Genomic DNA, 19,072 nt, shown 5'->3' on the forward strand with positions numbered 1-19,072 from the left:
AAACAAGAGGTCCTTCACCTGACATGTGGAAAGACCTAATTAAACAGATGAGTTTAAAGCGAAAATTCAACCTTATGTGACAGTTTTAAATAACTCCAAAGATTGCAGTGATCTATACATTGTCTATTTTGTGGTAAAGGGAATATATTTAGCTATATATAGCTAGATATATGAGAAAAATATATATCGCCAGGTGCTTGATATTTGCTTAAAGGCTTCAACAGTTTGTTATTTTTTTTTTATCACGGAACCTGACCTATATTTTTGTGCCAAGTTAAAAGTTATAAAAAGAAATTAAATTGTAAGCATGTTGTACTATCATGTGGATTACGCAGCCTTTAATACGCAATCAACGCTCTTTTTGCAGAAAAATAATAACATTATCGATTACACAACAAATACATGTATACAGAGCAAACAAAAAAAGTTAGGGTCTTAAGTAAGATATATTACCATCTACCTATAAAGCCACTCTTCCACGGCCTGGATCTTAACTAAACATGTATAATGAAATCAATCTGGCACGGATTAACACGGTACATGTACCTACAAATATAGTCGTGTGAATGCATTAAAGGTGACACGAATTCAAAACTGCTCACTATCATCCTCTCGCGTAAATTGTCGCAAAAGGGTATACAGCATCGCTGTTGTACGTGTGTGTGTGTGTGTGTGTCCATTTTAGCCTTTTAAGCAAAATCCCAAAAAACTTTCGCATACATGTTTATGAAACTTCTTACACTTTATAATCATGATTGAAGGACAGTTCCTGTTGATTTTAAAATATCTCTATTAACTAATTCTAAGATATCGTTAAATCTACAACACTTAAATAGACTTCACAACAGACATTTCCGGTTCGCGAAAGTAAACATCAACAACTTGATACTTTGTTGGATTTAGGTCATGTAAAAGTAAGAAACAAACGCTTTTTAGAGATTTGGAGTTAGACGAATGTCCAGAGTGAAAATTAAGACGAGCAGGAGATTAAGTTTATCCCAAGTTAACCAAAACAAGAAGCCATGTGAGCCGAATTTTGGGCTATATTTCCCGAATTACTATAAGAAGAACAGGTTTATAATTCAGAGGAGACTTCTACTAGTATTGTCAGCATTGTTAACCGGAATATATTTCATGTTAGTCGATACAGATACAGTACTGCTATCCTGAGAGTTGACAAAGATACATGTAGGATAGGATAAGATACAGAATACACGATAGAACTAATAAATGAAGTCAAACTCTATCCTATCCTATCCTGCATCCTGTAGCCAATCAGATTCGAGTATAAATTTCACAGTGGTTTAGCGAAACGAAAACTAATTCAGAAATACATAAACAACATCAATGTTATTTGTTAAACACAGTTAAACATTTAAAAATTATTAATCATGCTTTGTATTTACAAAGCGGTTAAAAAAAATGTTGCGCACGACGTTTTTGCCAATTCGGAAACAGCGTAAGTATGGAGTATAGGCTGCACAATGCAGCGAAAAAATTATATATAAAAAGTTTTATTGCTTTATTTAAAGACTTCAATTATAACTAGAACCTTTTTTGCCTTCAACAAAAAGTAAGGACTTTTCGACATCCCCTTTCCCTTTTTTAATTGTATTTGTCAGGTAGAATCGTATCTATTTTCTATTTAAAATTCTTCACCGCCTTGGTATATCAGTTGCCTATTAGAAATATAACCTTACAAATAATGCAATGTCATAAAAAGATAACTTCAGAAGTAAATATACTTTTTAATTTCTAAAAGAATATTTCCAAAAAATCATAAAAAAGTAAGTATTCCTTTCTCAAGTAGAAAACGTGGTATGCCTAGAGTATTAATGTTCTACGTTCATTGAGCAAAGCGAGATAACTCTTTCTAAATCTCTTTTTCATCTTTTAAAAAGTTGCAATATTCACGCCCTTAAAACTCCTAAAAGAAGTCAAAAAATTGCCCTATCGACCATAATTTTAAAATTGTACTCTTTACTCAAAACTTAAAACCGAAAAGATTTTAAAAATCGGATGAAAAATAAAACAGATTCAGCTAAAGGGTTGTGTTTAGCTTTGACTCCTCTAGATCTCTTATCTTTCAAAATTTTTATCCCAAAACATTTTCCGGTCTGCAAATTAGGTCCCTCAATATAAATATTAAATATGAAAATATTTACTTGAAAACTGTTTGAGAAAAAGTGGCCTGCGTGAATTCAGTTAAACATTAAAACACCCATAGACGATTTTTTATCAACTTATAAAACCGGAAGTTCTCAATGGTTTCAAACGAAACTTTAAATGTATGATAATTAAGACAGTTTTAACATTTCCAATCCTCATTTTAAAAATTTGGTTGTTATTTTAATTTTTAGTTTTTTCATCCCCCCTTTTTGCATAGTTTGAAGTCTAATATCTCAAAAACAGCAAGAGATAGAAAAAAGTTGTCGCTTACAATTTTGTATATCAAACTATGAAGAATATTAATCCATAGTATCTTAGTTTATAATAAAAAAAAATATATATACAAAGGTTCTTTTAATATTTTGTTTTTTTGCATATGTAAACCGGAAGTATACAGACCGGAAGTCCAAAAAAGGACATACGTGAGAACTAAACAATTGCTTTAAGAATCTAACATTAAATTTTTATTTTTCTGCTCAGTTTTCTAAAAAATCGCTGACTAAACTTTGTCGAGAAGAATAATAATAATAAAACAGAACGAAAACAATAGGTCTTTTCTACCGAAAGTCGAAAAGCCCTAAAAACAGAAGTATTCAGTCTACGAACGATTTGACATATAAGTAGACAATTATCTTAACAAGAAACGAACGCTGTTTTGTGTACATATTACATTTCACATTCGATGTCCGATTACAAGGACGTGTAAAACCCGATAATGAACTGAACATATCAAATTAAGTAATGTAAGCTAACGATATATGCGAAAGGATTCATACTATTTCAATACTTTTAAGTGCTAAAGCAACAGATGCAAAATTCTAATTTATTCATAAAACAATGTTTTCCCGAATCGTGTTTACATTTGCAAATTGTTCTTGGTACTAATTAATATTCAGATTATAAACTGGTATCTCTTATCAATTTCCCATTTACCGTTAGTCTTATCTATCTCTCTGCGAGATCATTGACTACCTTTTAATTAAGGTGATAATTAGTTTATTGCATGAACCGTAACAGTTATAATTACTTTATATTATGTATTGCCTCCCCACGCTGAGGAGGTAGATTTTCACTCCCCACACTGAGGAGGTACTGTTTACTGTAGGTGAAATTAGCAGTAGTGGGAAAGAGAATTAGAAGTACTAAGGCAGCGCATTAAAGAAAGTAGGTTACAGTAAATAACAAATAGCTTAGGATTTGTGTATACAAGATGTTCTTATGTAGATTATTTTTTATGTGAATTATGTGGATTGTTTCTTATGTGATGTGTAGACTTTTCCATACGAAGACTTCATGTTTTGAAACTCAGCAATGAGCAGTCCGCACGCTCGGCGGAGAACTGCGCTTCACATGTATCAGCGACAAAATCACCCGATTACCGATTTTCCTCTCTTTGTATCATATTATAAGGACAAGAATTCGGTTAAAATGTTTGATTAAGCAATAATTTAAAGTTCTTTATCTCCTTCTAAATTATCATTATACATAAACTCTAATAAACGCAAAACTTTAATCGTCTTCCTGTTTGTTAACGTAATTGACTATTCTCCGCTACGATTTAATATAACCTATGCGCAGGTAAATAAGTTATCTCTTTCCAAAGATTTTCGGTTTTATGTATTAATTAGACGTTTTGATTATTACAACAGTCCATAAATTGCTAATAACAAATAATTTTCTTAAATGTTGTGTTATTAACCTTTTATTTCTAAATTTGGATGGTATTGGATAGGATATAAGATAGGGTAGATTTTTTTTTAGGATATAGTGCAGGATACAGGATATACGATAGGATATGATTGTTTTGTCAACTTTCAAGATAGCAGCACTGTATGTAAGTCTATTTAAGTTTTTTTCTCATAGACTGATAGAGTAGACTACAAATAGCTATATCTTTAGAACTCTACGTTTCATATTTATTATGAAACTTAAATTTGCCTTCATTGTTTGTCTGAATGCTTAATGGATGTCACAGAATAAAGAGAATAAAACAAAATTATATCGAAAATAATCAGCAGCTATATTTAGCAAAGCGTACCGCGCAAGAAGCAAACCGAACTGTGCAATAACCTACCGTTCAGTTCACAAAACGAATCGTCCCGTTCACAAAACGAACCGCACCTTTCACAAAGCGAACAATACCGTTCAAAAGGCCTACCGAACCGAACCGTGCAACTGGTATTGAAGCACCTTTCAGGTTCTGTATATAACTGCTGACAACTAGCTAGTCAAGCCGCAACCGATCTTAACATTTTTTCAATCTTGTTTTGAAGGATTTTCCTTTTACAAGAACTAAAAATATAAATCTATAGTCCTCAAATTAAAGCTATAAAAATGGATATTTTAAATCAAGAGGCCCATGGGCAATATATTGCTCACATGAACAATAGTCCTTGTATCATTCTGTGTTATGTTTTGCAAATTATTGTGCTAACAATACTTTGATTCTGTACCTTATGTAACATATATACATGTAATACAATAGGCCTAAATCAGAGTGTTTACTGTTAAAAATGTGTGGGAAACCAGTGAACATTTTTGTCTCTTTATACATATGATTTTCATGTTCAGAAGGTTAATAACACAATACATTTTCATCAACAATACAATCTTGTCTACTATATTCAATCGAAATCCTCAAAGTAACATTAGTAGGAATAGCAAAATGTTAGGAATATCAACTCTTTAGGTTTGTCATTGAACATGAAGAAATGCGAGCTAATATTGTTTCGATACTGATAGCTAGACAAAAGCTACAATAATTCACAATTATTTCTGTGTTTAAGATAAACGAAACGCCGAACATTACTTTTTTTGACCGAGTCACCAAACACACGTTTAAACGTAATAATACAGAGAAAACAAATGTAAACAAGTAAACAAAATCGAGGCCGTGGAATTTCGTTAGTTCTGTTTGGTTGCACAATGTCAAATGTAATTAAATAATATCTAGAGAAAGTAAAGATATACATGTATATCATACCTCGTTAACATGTTTCTTCTACAGCTTTCCGCCCACGTTGTTAATAAGATATGTCACAGTAGTTCGCAGCATTTATTCTGATCACAGCTGCAAGCGCCGAAGTGACGTAAGCAACCTCGACTTTTCACAAGATGACTTATGCTTTTTTTTTTAATTTTGCGAGATATTGGTGGAAACTTTCACTACTGGCTTTAAAAAGTACTGAAAGTGCCATTTTTACTGATAATTTCTGATATTTACTGATATTGTACTGTTAGTGCTGAGAATTGCTGATATTTACTGATAATTTTACTGCCGTTACTGATAATTGCTGTTGGTTCTGATATTTACTGATATTTACTGATGCTTCTGCTGTGAGCTCTGATAATTACTGATATTTACTGAGATTTACTGTTGGTACTGAGAATTGCTAATAATTACTGAGAATATTTTAAGGCCCAAAACATTGTCTTTTAATTATTAAATAACACATATTTCAGATTTAAAACAATTTATTAAATTATATATTGTTAAGTTTTATTTATTTGATATTTAGCTTCTTTTGAACTTCGGAAACTCACAGATCACATTTTAGACAATATTAGAAAGCCGGATAAAAATTGGTACTTAAACTTAAGGCAGACTCCACAAAAGTTTTAATTTCTAAATGCGGTGGACATTTTTTTTTTCAACAATGAAAAACCCCATAATTCTTAACATGATTATTTTTCTTTTCAAAATAGAGAGATACCCGGTCAGGACTTTATAATGTCTTTGATGTTTTACTTCACAGAAATATTAGCGAGGCAGTATCTGTGTGTCATGTTGTAAATTTTGAATTTACTGGGTGGGTGTAAATACAAAATTTACAACATGACAACTGTTGTCATGTTGTAAATTTTGTATTTACACCCACCCAGTAAATTCAAAATTTACAACATGACATGTGTATAGTATACATACTTTCAGCAGATCAAGAGGTTTGAATGTCGCAATTCAACCTTGTAAATTGTCAGTCTGGCACCTTGTGTATGACATTACGTAATATCCGTATACAGGAATCCGTGATCTTGAGAATATTTATTCAAAGAGAAAAGTATTATTTTTACTGACAACAATATAAATAACGCATTAGAATAATTTTCATATTCATCATCTTATTTGTTCCGCATTCAATTGATTAAAAAAAGTTGGATAAATAATCTCTCTCTCTCTCTCTCTCTCTCTCTCTCTCTCTCTCTCTCTCTCTCTCTTTTTCTCCTACCATTTGCTGAAATCAAAATAGGTAACAATCGGCGAAGAATAATCTTTATTGTCCGGCCTTTGACTCTTTCTCTTTTAATACATATGTAATATATCTTCTGTTGCACGGCTAAGTAATGTTGTCATGATCTAGTTCTATTATTGTAAATCTGCCCACCCTGCTCTCTCTCTCTCTCTCTCTCTCTCGCATATATTATCTAGTCCTAAAATTTGAGTTTCCGAGTCAAAATGGCATAACGGCATTAGCACGATAAAGTTCTATTTCAGCATCACAACCGCCATTTCAAACACAGATTTCGAGTGTAAACTTTTCTAAGACTACACCAGCTTAATATAGTGAAAAATTATTACGGCTTATCATGCTTTAATTTTTTCTCTCTCTCTCCCTCTCCCTCTCTCTCCCTCTCTCTCTCTCTCTCTCAGATAATCTATTATAACGTATTTTGAGGCGTCAATGCAGAAAGGCATAAGCATGATTATGTCCCATTACAGTATCATAACCACCGATTGCAACAGCGATTTGATTGAAAACCTCTCTCTCTCTCCCTCTCTCCCTCTCTCTCTCTCTCATTAATACTTTATTCATGCACTTGTATGCGGTTATATGACCAGCAGCTATATAATTTTGAAAATAAGACACAATTTAACTGATTTACCGTAATCTATGAACGCTTAGATATTTAATCTCCACGCCTAAAAGCAAGCAGAAAAAAATATTTTGTATGTCTGGGATTAAGAAAAACCTCAGAACTAACAGAGAGCACTCAGACTATACACACGACAGGGTGACCACGGCAAGGTGTGAAAATTGACCACCTGTGTATATGTCTGGCAGTCGCTGAAAAGATTCTTTTGTATGTCTGGGATCAAGAAAACCCTCAGAACTAACAGACAGCGCTCAGAATATATACACGACAGAGTGACCGTGGCAAGGTGTGAACATTGACCACCTGTGTATATGTCTTGCAGCCTCAGAATAAACAAATATAAATGGCCGGGAAATACAATGTGAAACAAAAGTGTTTGATTTTATTTTGAAAACAAAATTAGTTATTATGGCCGGAATAAAAATATCTTCAGTTTATAATTATGAATATTTAACACGGTTCAATTAAAGAGTCGATCGCTCAAAATTTAGAATCATTAAAAAGATGTTTATCAATTACATAAAGTGGTTAAAATCTTTATATTTTTTTTTTACTATGGATTGTTCTATATAATTATACAATGTAACACTGTAGTATCGAGTGGATTGGCGCACGGGGATGGGATATATAGCAATTCTGCAATTTTTACATTTATTTATGTGCTGAATTGTGTTAATCAGCTAAAATAAAACTTAGAACAAGAACAAACAGAAAAAATATGCATTGAAATAAATAAGCAGATTATAAGAAGAATAATCAAATCTAATTTTTGTGGTTGTAAAAAAGAAGTTACTGTTGATAAAACTTTAGTTAGATCTTACATATTTCTTTTTAAAAAATGCCCGGTAATTGTTTACCGATAAGTTTAAATAAATATAATTTGCATGTTACAGTAATTAAAATTAATCTGTTAAAAATCCCCTGCCTGTGATTCTCAGTAATTATCAGCAATTCTCAGTACCAACAGTAAATCTCAGTAAATATCAGTTATTATCAGAGCTCACAGCAAAAGCATCAGTAAATATCAGTAAATATCAGAACCAACAGCAATTATCAGTAACAGCAGTAAAATTATCAGTAAATATCAGCAATTCTCAGCACTAACAGTACAATATCAGTAAATATCAGAAACTATCAGTAAAAAATGGCACTTTCAGTACTTTTTAGAGTCAGTAGTGTTTGATGTGTTAATTTAAGAACGCTTTCTTTATAATGCAATCAACAACAATGATACTTCATATTAGTTCCCAGACGTTTTTATCATCGAAATACAACAGGTTATGAACATCTCATGAGGAGAGGGCGGGGCTTATGCAATTTTCTCAAAATCACACGCGTTAAAATGTAGATTCCTTCTTAAACATAGCTAAGTAATGTTAGTAAATAACCATGGGCCCATGGGCCACATATCGCTAACATAAACAATAGTTCTTGTATCGTTATACATGTATTTTGAAAGGGTTTGTGATGAATTGAACTCTCCAATAATATTGTAAAACTCTCATATGTGTCATAGATTTTAAATACACTTAACAATACATAAAATGTAGCCTCCTTTTTGGGACATCAAATCATACATGTAATATATCGGATGCTTAAACTGACCAATCTTAATATCCTAGGCATCAAAGCCTTACAAAGATAACACAATCTTCAATGAAGTATAAAGAAGGTCACTGTGACTCTCTAATGAAGGTATGAGGATGCCTACAAAGTAAAATAACCAAGGGTAGCATTGTATTTTATACAAACAATATTTTAGAACATTTTAACTATATCTTTCTTTGAATTTTAAGGGTTTTTTGTAAAATTTCAATTAAGATAATTCTAATCAGGATCACTTTTTTTTCAATCCGAAACGGTTCAATTTCTTTCTCAAATTTTGCATTTTAGTTCTTTTTTATATATGTTTTTTTTTAAATATTGCTGTCCAATAGTACTATGTGACTATTTTTTATTCTTAGGATGTTATCCATAGATTAAAAAAAATGAAGGAATAACATAAAATACTTGAACGGAACATCTCAGGTATGCTTTTATTCAAAATTATATCACTCATCAAATAAAACTGAAATTAAAGCTCTAAAATACCACATTTGCAGTCAAAACAATTTTCCCCTGATTCACTAATAAATAGAAAATTATTCATAAAATAATTGATATTGGTCTTTGTTTTGTACTTCATAAAAAGACTCTTGATTGAACCACCAAGTAAAATACTTGTGTATGTTGAGGACATTAGATGTTGCATTTCCGTCTGTTTTTTAAACTGTACTAAACATGGGAAGTCTATAAATAGTTGGTATAGTCTATCAATGGTTGCTACTTTTCTTTCAATATTTTTACTATCTTTTGTTCGTTTGTCTTTTCTGTGTTTTTGTTGATAAAAACTGCGTAATTACTAAGATTTACACTTTTAAAGATGTTTAAACTTGGTGATCGTTGATCTTGATTACTTTGATTCCGATATATGCCACTAATTGATGTTGGTATCGATATTAAAAAAAAAAAATAGTCAATAAACTTTTTTTTAAGATAATTTAAGTATGATAAAATTATTACCGAAATTCCTGTTTTGTGTTTGGAGACTTCTTTGAATAAAAAGCGATTAAGCAATTTAGAATCTATACTATCTTAAAATTATTAGTAATCTCACAAAGTTTAGCACTTATAACTCTTGATAAGAAGATTTTTAAACATTTTCCTATTATATTACATGTCTATGTGAACTTTAAATCCCTCTTGGGGTCCCATTAATAATCTGAGGGTCATGGATTTCACAATTTAGAGCCTACACTATCTTATACATTTCTAGGTTAAATTTTGAACTCCTCTTTAGGTCTCAGTTATAGTCCGTAGTTCACGATTAAAATAAAATAAAATTGTCACTATATACATGTATACACGTTTTGATTGGCATTTCTTGTGTAGTGATTCTTTTCTTAGACACCCACCAAAATTTCACAGTTTCGCAATGATTTCCATTTTGAACAGATGTGTGGTCTTTATTTCTATAACTTTGATATCTCTTTCTATAAGAATGCATTGTACCAAGTTAGGTTAAATTTGGTTCAGTACTTCCAGAGAGAAAGTAAAAAATGTGAAATATGTACAGACGGACTGACGACGGATAAGTGATCAGAAAAGCTCACTTTTATCTTCAATTTAGGTGCTCTAAAACCTAAACATTAATGAGAAGATAATTATCTAAACACCATATCAGTTGCAAGACAACATATGTGTTATCATACAGTATATCTGCACATTGTTTTGTTGAATGAAAATATCGTATGACACGTATCAGTGTTATTAAAGGTTCCAAATTACATTTACAGTATTGCTATTGAAATAATTGTGTTTCGATAACATCTTACGTGCATACTAAATAAACTATAAACAATTGAGAAACAAGATTATACGAAGATTTTAACTCCCGAATTCATAGCCTGTTGTTTGAAAAAAAGGAAAAAGAGCAGTTTATACAATTAATAAAAAAAAAATGCTCACCATCCGGTATGTTGTCTGAAGCGCGTTTTTTCAAATTAGTTTTCCCTATAAAAAAAAACAAGATATAGTTAATTGTTTTTAACAGAACAGTATTTCTTTACATCTCTCAATGCATCGTAATTCGGCAATAGCATAAAATTAAATATGTTTTTTTTTTGTTTTCCCTCGAACTGAAATGTCACACTTTCATTAGTTTAAACATAACAATCGATTTTCTCATAAATCTATATGTTTGTTCGGTGAGAATTAATATTCGGCAATATGGTCGTCATTGGCCCACAGTTTGCCGACGCATTTCTAGATGACTTCATATTATTTAATACAGGAAGAGGATTCTGTAAGCTTTTAAAATATTTAGACTAGTTGTCCTTTGACAATCTTTAAAAAAAAAGTAGTTGCCCTTTGAATATTGACGTCAGATTGTTGTGTCTGGAGCAGACTCAAAATGTTGCAGAGAAATAGGACAAACAGTGTAAAATTATATATCAATAAAACATTGTTAGTAAGCTTTTTATTACTAAAGCAAAGATTTCCATCGTATGTTCCCTATCGCTCTATAGTCATTGTTTTATCCCATTGAAGACTGTTTTGCGCATGCACTTTTAAAAAGTGAAATAGCGTCAAACAGTAAATAAAGAACAGATTTATTATCAGAAACAACCCTACTTGGATTTGGACTTGACTTTCTATTTATTTTATGATATTACAATTAACTACAATCCTCTTGTAGGATATACATCTTTTTAAATTTAAATTATTGTTGAATAAATTGAGATAACAAACCATAAAAGAACACTGCATAACCGCGGCACGCATATTATACAGGGAGGGGACATTTGATACACTTCAAACAAACACATATACGCGTCATATTGAGCAATTAAGAACTTATTCTCGTAAAATGGTAAGCTACAAAATTTGATAAAAAATGTGTTTGTAACATTTTGAAACATTACTTATTTTATGTCCATAAAGGGGAACGAACTTATTTAAAATTGTAAGAGTTACCAAAAGAGGTTTTTTTGTTCTTGTTTTTTTTTTGGGGGGGGGAGACATAATTTTTGCCTATTTTTCAAAGTTCATTAAATATAAAATCACTATATCTAGGTTCTTTTATGTAGATTTTGTAGACAATTGTAGGTTTTGGAGTTTTTATACCTTCTTTTAAGTATGTGAACATAATTAAATTAGACAATTTTAACATGCACATAGTGTTTCAGATGCAGATATATATTGACAACAAATCACTTAAAAAAAATTCAACTATTTAAAAACAACATTTAAAACTGTTTAAACCATTAAATGTTCTCATTGAATATTCTTCATATTCAGTTCAAATAATTTGTTTCACTTATATTATATCATTATACATGTTTTCTTTTTCGCAAAAAACAGTGTTTACAGTCTTATTGAATACCATGTCGCTTGATACTGCTAACATAGACTAACCAAGATCAGTACGAAAAAAATGCACAGTGGAAAGGCTTTATATATTCAAGTAAGAACAAGTACTTGTAACAAATTCAACTTAAACGGTATATGAATAGAAAATTATATATTGAACTTGACCTTGACCCATGCGTGCACGGCTAGACATATTGCATATGATATCGGACATTTACTACATCGACGCACCGTATTGTTTACAATTACATAACCAAGCTTAAAGCCTACAATAATGCTATTAATTTCACTACACTCTGCTTAGTTAGAGTAATCTAACTGTGTCTCGGGAAAGGACATCACTACAGTTAAATGCCTCTCATGTACCCGTAATGTAGCAACAAATTGCAGAATCGCTCCGAAACTATTTTGGAAAAGATTAATGAAGCCGCATTAGAAATAACAGTCAAATTATTCGTAACAAACCATTTTTAGGCTGTAAATACTTTTCATCTAAAAATTTAATTGATAGCAATGAAGTATTTAACACTTTTTCACCAACGTGTTTACTTGCTTCAAATTTACACACCATGTTAACCTTCGGAACTCTCGTGATTTTTCATATTAAAAGTTAGAGTTGTCTCCCGTAAGTTCTTAAATAATTAGATTATATGTCAAATTTTCAATGAAAATTTACACGTTTTTTTTTCTTTCTGAGTTTATCCATGCAAATGTGATATTGTGGAAACATAGAGTAAAGAGCCTCCCGTGATTTAGCGTAAATGTTATGCGCATGCGCAAGATTGTAAAATTCAAAAAATCCTGAGGATTTCCGGATTTTTTGAAGGATTTTTTTTGTTGATTATTAATGAGTAAAGCTTGATTGAGAAAAAAAAAACAAATTGAAAATCTTCAAGTACCAATGATGTTTAAAATATATGTATAAAAAACAAAAGACAGTTCTCTGCCGATTTCTCGGTATTAAAGCTCAAAAGTTGAGTCTACTATTTTAATATGGTAGTATAGATGCGTAGTGATTTCATACAGCTTATACCATTTTATGGTAGAATGAGGATAAAGTGGCGCACTACGTGAATCACTGGAAAAATTTCACTTTTTTTTTAAATTTCAGGTATGGCCTTACACTACAATAATTATTTGATCCATATCAGAATCGACGTCATTTGCGTGCAATTCAAACGCAACAATGACTACATTGAACATGTGAGAACACAATTTTACTCTCCATTCATTAAATAATTCAACACCCTGAATTTGATTGAAATAATGATTTGATGTTGTTTCTTTTCAGAACAGTTATCTTTGTCAAATTGTGCAAATTGGAAAAGTTGATCCATCTGCTTCATTAACCAAAACTGTATGGATAAAAGAAAGGAACGTTTCTGGGGCATGTGCGGCCATCTTACATACATTTGAGGAAAATATTGTACTGTATACATTTATTCAACTGACTTGTGTCTGCCTGAAACTTCACAGGATGAATGACCATCTTTAAGTCCTCCTTAAAGATAGCTTAAAGGTGTTTAAATGTAGCTTAAAGACGATCTTTAAGCCACCTTTAAGCTACCTTTAAGCTATATGTATTGCTTAAAGGTGCCTTAAAGAAAGCGTAAAGATGGCTTAAAGGCAGCTTAAAGACTATCTTTATACCACCTTTAAGCCACCTTTAAGGACAACTTATAGGTCCTTAATGTCCAAACTTCTTTAAGCCACATTTAAGCTACCTTTAAGCCACCTTTAAGCCATTAAAAAAAATTTAATTCAATATTGTGCTTAATTTCCAACAAAATGTATTAACTTTATGAAAGAAAAGGTATTAAAACGGTTTTTGTTCTAAAAAGAAAAATGAAAAAAAACATAAAAAAAACCGGCCACGGCGAGAATTGAACCCGGCACCCTTAGTTTACTAGCATCACCACACATCCTCTGCGCCACGGCAACTTACATATATATGAGCGTTTTTATATCCTATATATCAGTGGATATTGAATCACTGTGTTGAATGTGTTTACTTGAAAAGATTTTGACAAACCATTCAGTTTGTAACAATCAATTATATCTAATTTATAAATTACATGCGTGCATGTATTCAGAATGAAATACGGAACTTGGTCTTCAGTGAACAAAAATATATTATATGTAAATGGAAACCGTTAGGTTCACTATAGTAGGCTTTCTTACATGTAGTTAATAAATTTAAACCGAGTAGATATACGTTCATCTTATTTACAGCTATAAAAATGTAAGAAAGAAAATGACATCATTTCTTTTATTAAATGCATTGATACTATTAGGGTATTTGTTCAATTTCCCGCAATTTCCCGGTTTTCATGATCGCGGCGCCGTTCCAATATGTTTTAATATTTACATGTAATTGTATGTACATGATTTATAAACTATCAATTCTATAACAGACAAAATTACCAATTACCGGTGACGTATTTACTGCATGTGGCAATTGCAAATGACTTGTACATACAATTGTATCATGTGCCAGGCCGGGTATATTTGACATATTTACCCTTATACATATATTTAAATAATCAACCCCTACTTATGATCACCGGTACATTAATTAATTAGCCTCAAGATTTTACTCTTACATACATATATCGTTAATTTGTAGACGTAACATCTTTGAAACCCAGAGCTAGGAAATAATACTTTGAAAATAAATTACAAATGTAAATTAACTTTTATTCATTAGACTTATCGTATACTCGTACATACTAAGATTCAACGCCTTTAGAAACCCTGACGTGCACCTGGGCACACGACACACCTGTTGTGTACATCTTGTATATTCTGTGTTAGTTCCAGGGGTTTTCTTAAGTTGGACAAACAATAGACTTTAATTAGATATACACAAACATGCATCTGGGCACACGACACAACTGTTGTGTATATCTTGTATATTCTGTGTTAGTTCCAGGGGTTTTTCTTAAGTTGGACAAACAATAGACTCTAATTATATATACGCAAACGAACAAAACTATGTCTAGACAAACAAAGCAGTAATATCCTGCCCGATATAACAAAGGCAGTTGAGAGTCTTTTCATCTTTAACATGTATCTAGCAGATCTAGAGTTAGAAATAATGAAAATTGAAGAAAACAATACAAACCTTAAACCGATTAACAAATTAAATCATGCATTTTTAGTTCATTATCTTTATTTTGTTTAATAACCGGATGAACTGAGAGAGAGAGAGAGAGAGAGAGAGAGAGAGAGATTTTTTTCACCGATTAATTTATAATAGGAAACAAACATACTTTAATTAGTTTTATGCACATATTAAGATACAGAGACTGCGCTCATCCCTACAATAATTTTGAAACCCCCAAAAAATTATAAAGAATTTTATAACGGCAATCTGTGTCCATCGGAGCGGTGCTGATGATAGCGATATGTGTTTAATGGAGCGACGATTAAAACCGCCTGGAACACCCCCCCCCCCTTCCTTGGAAATTATATTATCACTCGGATGACCCCCTCCCATCTCTATAAAAGAGCTTTTGCATTTAATATATGTTTTTATTGTTCAGCTTGATCAATATTGACTTAAAGGCCACTTAAAGACAGTGTAAAGGCAGTGTAAAGAGAGCGTAAATGCCACTTAAAGATGCTTAAAGGTGGTTTAAAGGTGGCTTAAAGAAGTTTGGACATTAAGGACCTATAAGCACTTGCTTAAAGGTGACTTAAAGGCGGCTTAAAGGTTGTATAGCCTTTAAGCTCCTTTAAGTCACCTTTAAGCCACCTTTAAGGACTTGCTTAAAGACGGTTTTTCGTCCTGTGCTGGTCATAAATGTTGCCAAAAAGATATATGAGGCCCATGGAGCCACAACGCTCACCTGAGCAACAATGACTATGTGGGCGTTCAAAAGAATATTGTGCCATATATACAAGTATATAGCGTTTAGCGATACATTTCTTATGATCAACCAAAATTTCAGCGTCAATCGAAAAATTATAAGCTAGATACAAGGCTCACAATTCTGCTAGGTTTGAGTCATTTCTTGTTTACGTTTGTATGTTAATAACATTCAACTTCAGATTTTTTAAATTGGTATTTCCTTTTCACTATTTAAAATGTAAACAAAAGAAAGAATGGCCTCAGTTCTGTGTACAAAGATAGAATTGTGAGTAAAGCTCTTTTTCTTGCTTACAATTTGAAGCTTAACACTCAAATATGGATAATGAATAGAAAATTGTAAAATAGAAGAAACAGGCACTAAAACAAAAAGACCACCTTTTATTTATCAAAGAGAATCACATATATACCTACATATTTCCGTCAGCTATATTCAAATCTGTTTAAAACCATAACGACTCAAGACCATGCTGAGCATCTCAACAAAACGCATTGCATGAACAATCATTACGCAAAAGATCATACCGAATTACCAATAGAATGAAATGTATTTTAGTACGTTGGTAATACATCAATTTTTGCTTATTATAAACATAGTCAACTGTTTTTGACTATGTTTGATTTGATACGTAAATATTATACAAATATTGACTGGGGTTGAGGGCAACATTGATTATATTAGACCCCGAGGGACGAAATATTGCCCGACGCGAAGCGGAGGGCAAAATTGTCGTCCCAAGGGGGCTAATATAATCAATGTTGCCCGAAAACACAGTCAACATTTGTTTTGTTATATGAAGAAACAAACCAAAATTAAGAAAGTAATTGAAAACAGATTGCCGTAATTTTCTCGGCTAAACAAAGAATTCACGAATTCAATTCTGTGCAAAGTTCATTTCCAAAATATCCTCAGCATCAAACGGTCACTGGTGATATTCCGCCGACCGAAAGAATTAATATACAGATGTTCTACCTGATTTTACTTCACAGTAAATCGCAAATCCTTATATCCGTTATGATAGCAAACCGTCGCATTGCACGTCCGTTGTTTACTTGCCTTGACTGACTGTCTATTATGACCTCACCTTGTTTTGGAGTCGCGAAGAGTTATTTACGTCATCGTTCACGAATCAACTAATCAGAGGCGATTATTTGAAATAGAGGGAATGTTCTCTAGATATTATTCCTAGCCGGTCAATATCAAAAAAATATTGACCGGTCAATATTTTTCGGACGAGCTAATATTACAATTATTGACAATTCGTCTATATAGAGTTATATAGTGAGAATATACTACTGAATATAACAATACAAAATACAGGCGATGGTTACCCAGGTTACAAAGCTTTAATAATGAAAATGAAACGATAAACAAAACAACTTATCACCACCGTCTTTTGTGAAAACTGTCAACGCAAAATATTTAATCTCAATTTACTTCACAAAAATGGGCATCAATGTATTTTGAATTTTTCAAAGAATCCCTTCGCACGCGAACTGTTGAACAACAAACAAAATTTATCTTTGTCGGACCGACCCGTTTATCATATGTTCAATATGTCTGCTTTAAATACAAAACTTCGTTTTTAAAATATGGAATACCGAACCCGAAGTTATACACTGACTTCTTTTCTTTATTATTATTGTTTTATAACTCAAATTTGAATCAAAATTAACCTTTAAATTTAGCAATTTATATTTATTTCTGTACGAATGATTTCTGATAAATTACGTTTAATTTGACTCAACAGTGTTTTGAGAAGAAGAATTTTCAAAATGCACCCCTTTTTACAGTTTAAAAGGTTTTTTTTCCGCTTTGAATGCAAACTGGCCTTTCATTTCTGCAATTTTTATTCGCATTCCCGTTAGAATACTTTGTGTTTAATTTGGTTGAAATTGGCTCAGCGGTTCTGGAAAAGAAGTTCAAAATTTTAAAAGTTTACAGACTGACTGGCGGACGGACGGACAGACAGACAGACGGACGGACGACCAAGAAAATGTGATTGGAAAAGCACACTTGAGTCACCGTTCAATAACAGCGGATGTCCAGCCGGCATCCACGCCATTTTCATCTAAAACGCACATGTAACACATCGTTTAACCATCGCTCGGTAATGTGACTGAAACTTTACAATGCTTTAGTAAGGCATTTTTGATAGTTAACCAAAATTTGAGTGTTATTCGCTGAGATGTACGCGAGTTACCGAGTTTACAATGCTTTGCTAAGTAAACAAAGCTTTATGTTTACATTTTGAATGTTGAAGTGAAAATTCTAGTTTCAGACTTTAAATTGATGTGTTAAACGTTAGGAACGGTTTATTATTACTTAAAATGAATAGGAATATAGACTGATCAGCTTGAAAAAGATGTTTTACTGGCATATTGAGCCTTAAACCAAAACAGGGCATGAGCCCTGTTTCATGACAAATAATAACTAGAGGTAATGTGAGCAAGCTCACAATTGATACCCCCGCTAATAAAAATCAAAGTACTGAAGTACTGACGGGAGTTGATTTTATCGATTATTATTTACATGTATCTTAAAATCAACGATATGTTATTTTGCTTGGCAAGTAGTTTATAATCTCTATTTGAATTAAGCACATTTTTATAATATGGATTCTCGGACTTTTCCGACAAGAATTTTGAGAAAACCTCTTATGAATCATGTTGTGTAATATTTAAGAATAGGATTGATTTCATCAAACTATGTATCGGTAATCGAAATATTTCAAGAAGTGTATGGATCCAACCAATAATGAACTCTAGTCTCGTTCAACCAGATGCTCGGCTGTCTCCGTTAATCTCTGACAAGTTAGAGATACCAGGTCACGTGATAGCTTGATGATGCAACCTCTAAATATAGACTGACTTTCTGCTTGTCGGAGATGTACGGAGACAGCCGATGGTTGAACGAGACTATATTGAACTCTGGCGTAGGAAAACATACAACTGCACAAAAACTTCTAAATTGTTCGTACTATCTAAAATCTGACTATTTCTTAGGTAGTTATAAATAAGTTTCCTTTAAAAAAAATGTTTTAGCGTACATAACATCGAATTTATCGATTATTTTCAAGAACTAAATCTTGTCTGCGGTGATGATTTGTGCTTAGGTCCAAACACTGTTTCAGTTTCGGTTTGCCAGAGTAACTGCATAGGAGAGTTGATTAAAATCAACTCCCAAAAATCATAACCCGTGTATTTTTGCTATTATAGAAAATATTGGATGAATCTATTTCACTGTCA

The 19,072-nt window shown here is 32.1% G+C and overlaps 1 protein-coding gene across 1 annotated transcript in view; it reads right to left on the minus strand.

Moving 5' to 3' along the window:
• LOC105346222 (uncharacterized) overlaps window positions 1-19,072 on the minus strand; it is a 47,288-nt gene that overhangs the window by 16,798 nt on the left and 11,418 nt on the right. Inside the window, exon 4 of the mRNA XM_066066639.1 lies at window positions 10,549-10,593. Within this exon, the coding sequence (XP_065922711.1) occupies window positions 10,549-10,593 (45 nt within the window). The remainder of the gene's footprint in view (window positions 1-10,548; window positions 10,594-19,072) is intronic.

Source organism: Magallana gigas, chromosome 1 (assembly GCF_963853765.1).
Source record: "Magallana gigas chromosome 1, xbMagGiga1.1, whole genome shotgun sequence".
NCBI lineage: Eukaryota > Metazoa > Mollusca > Bivalvia > Ostreida > Ostreidae > Magallana > Magallana gigas.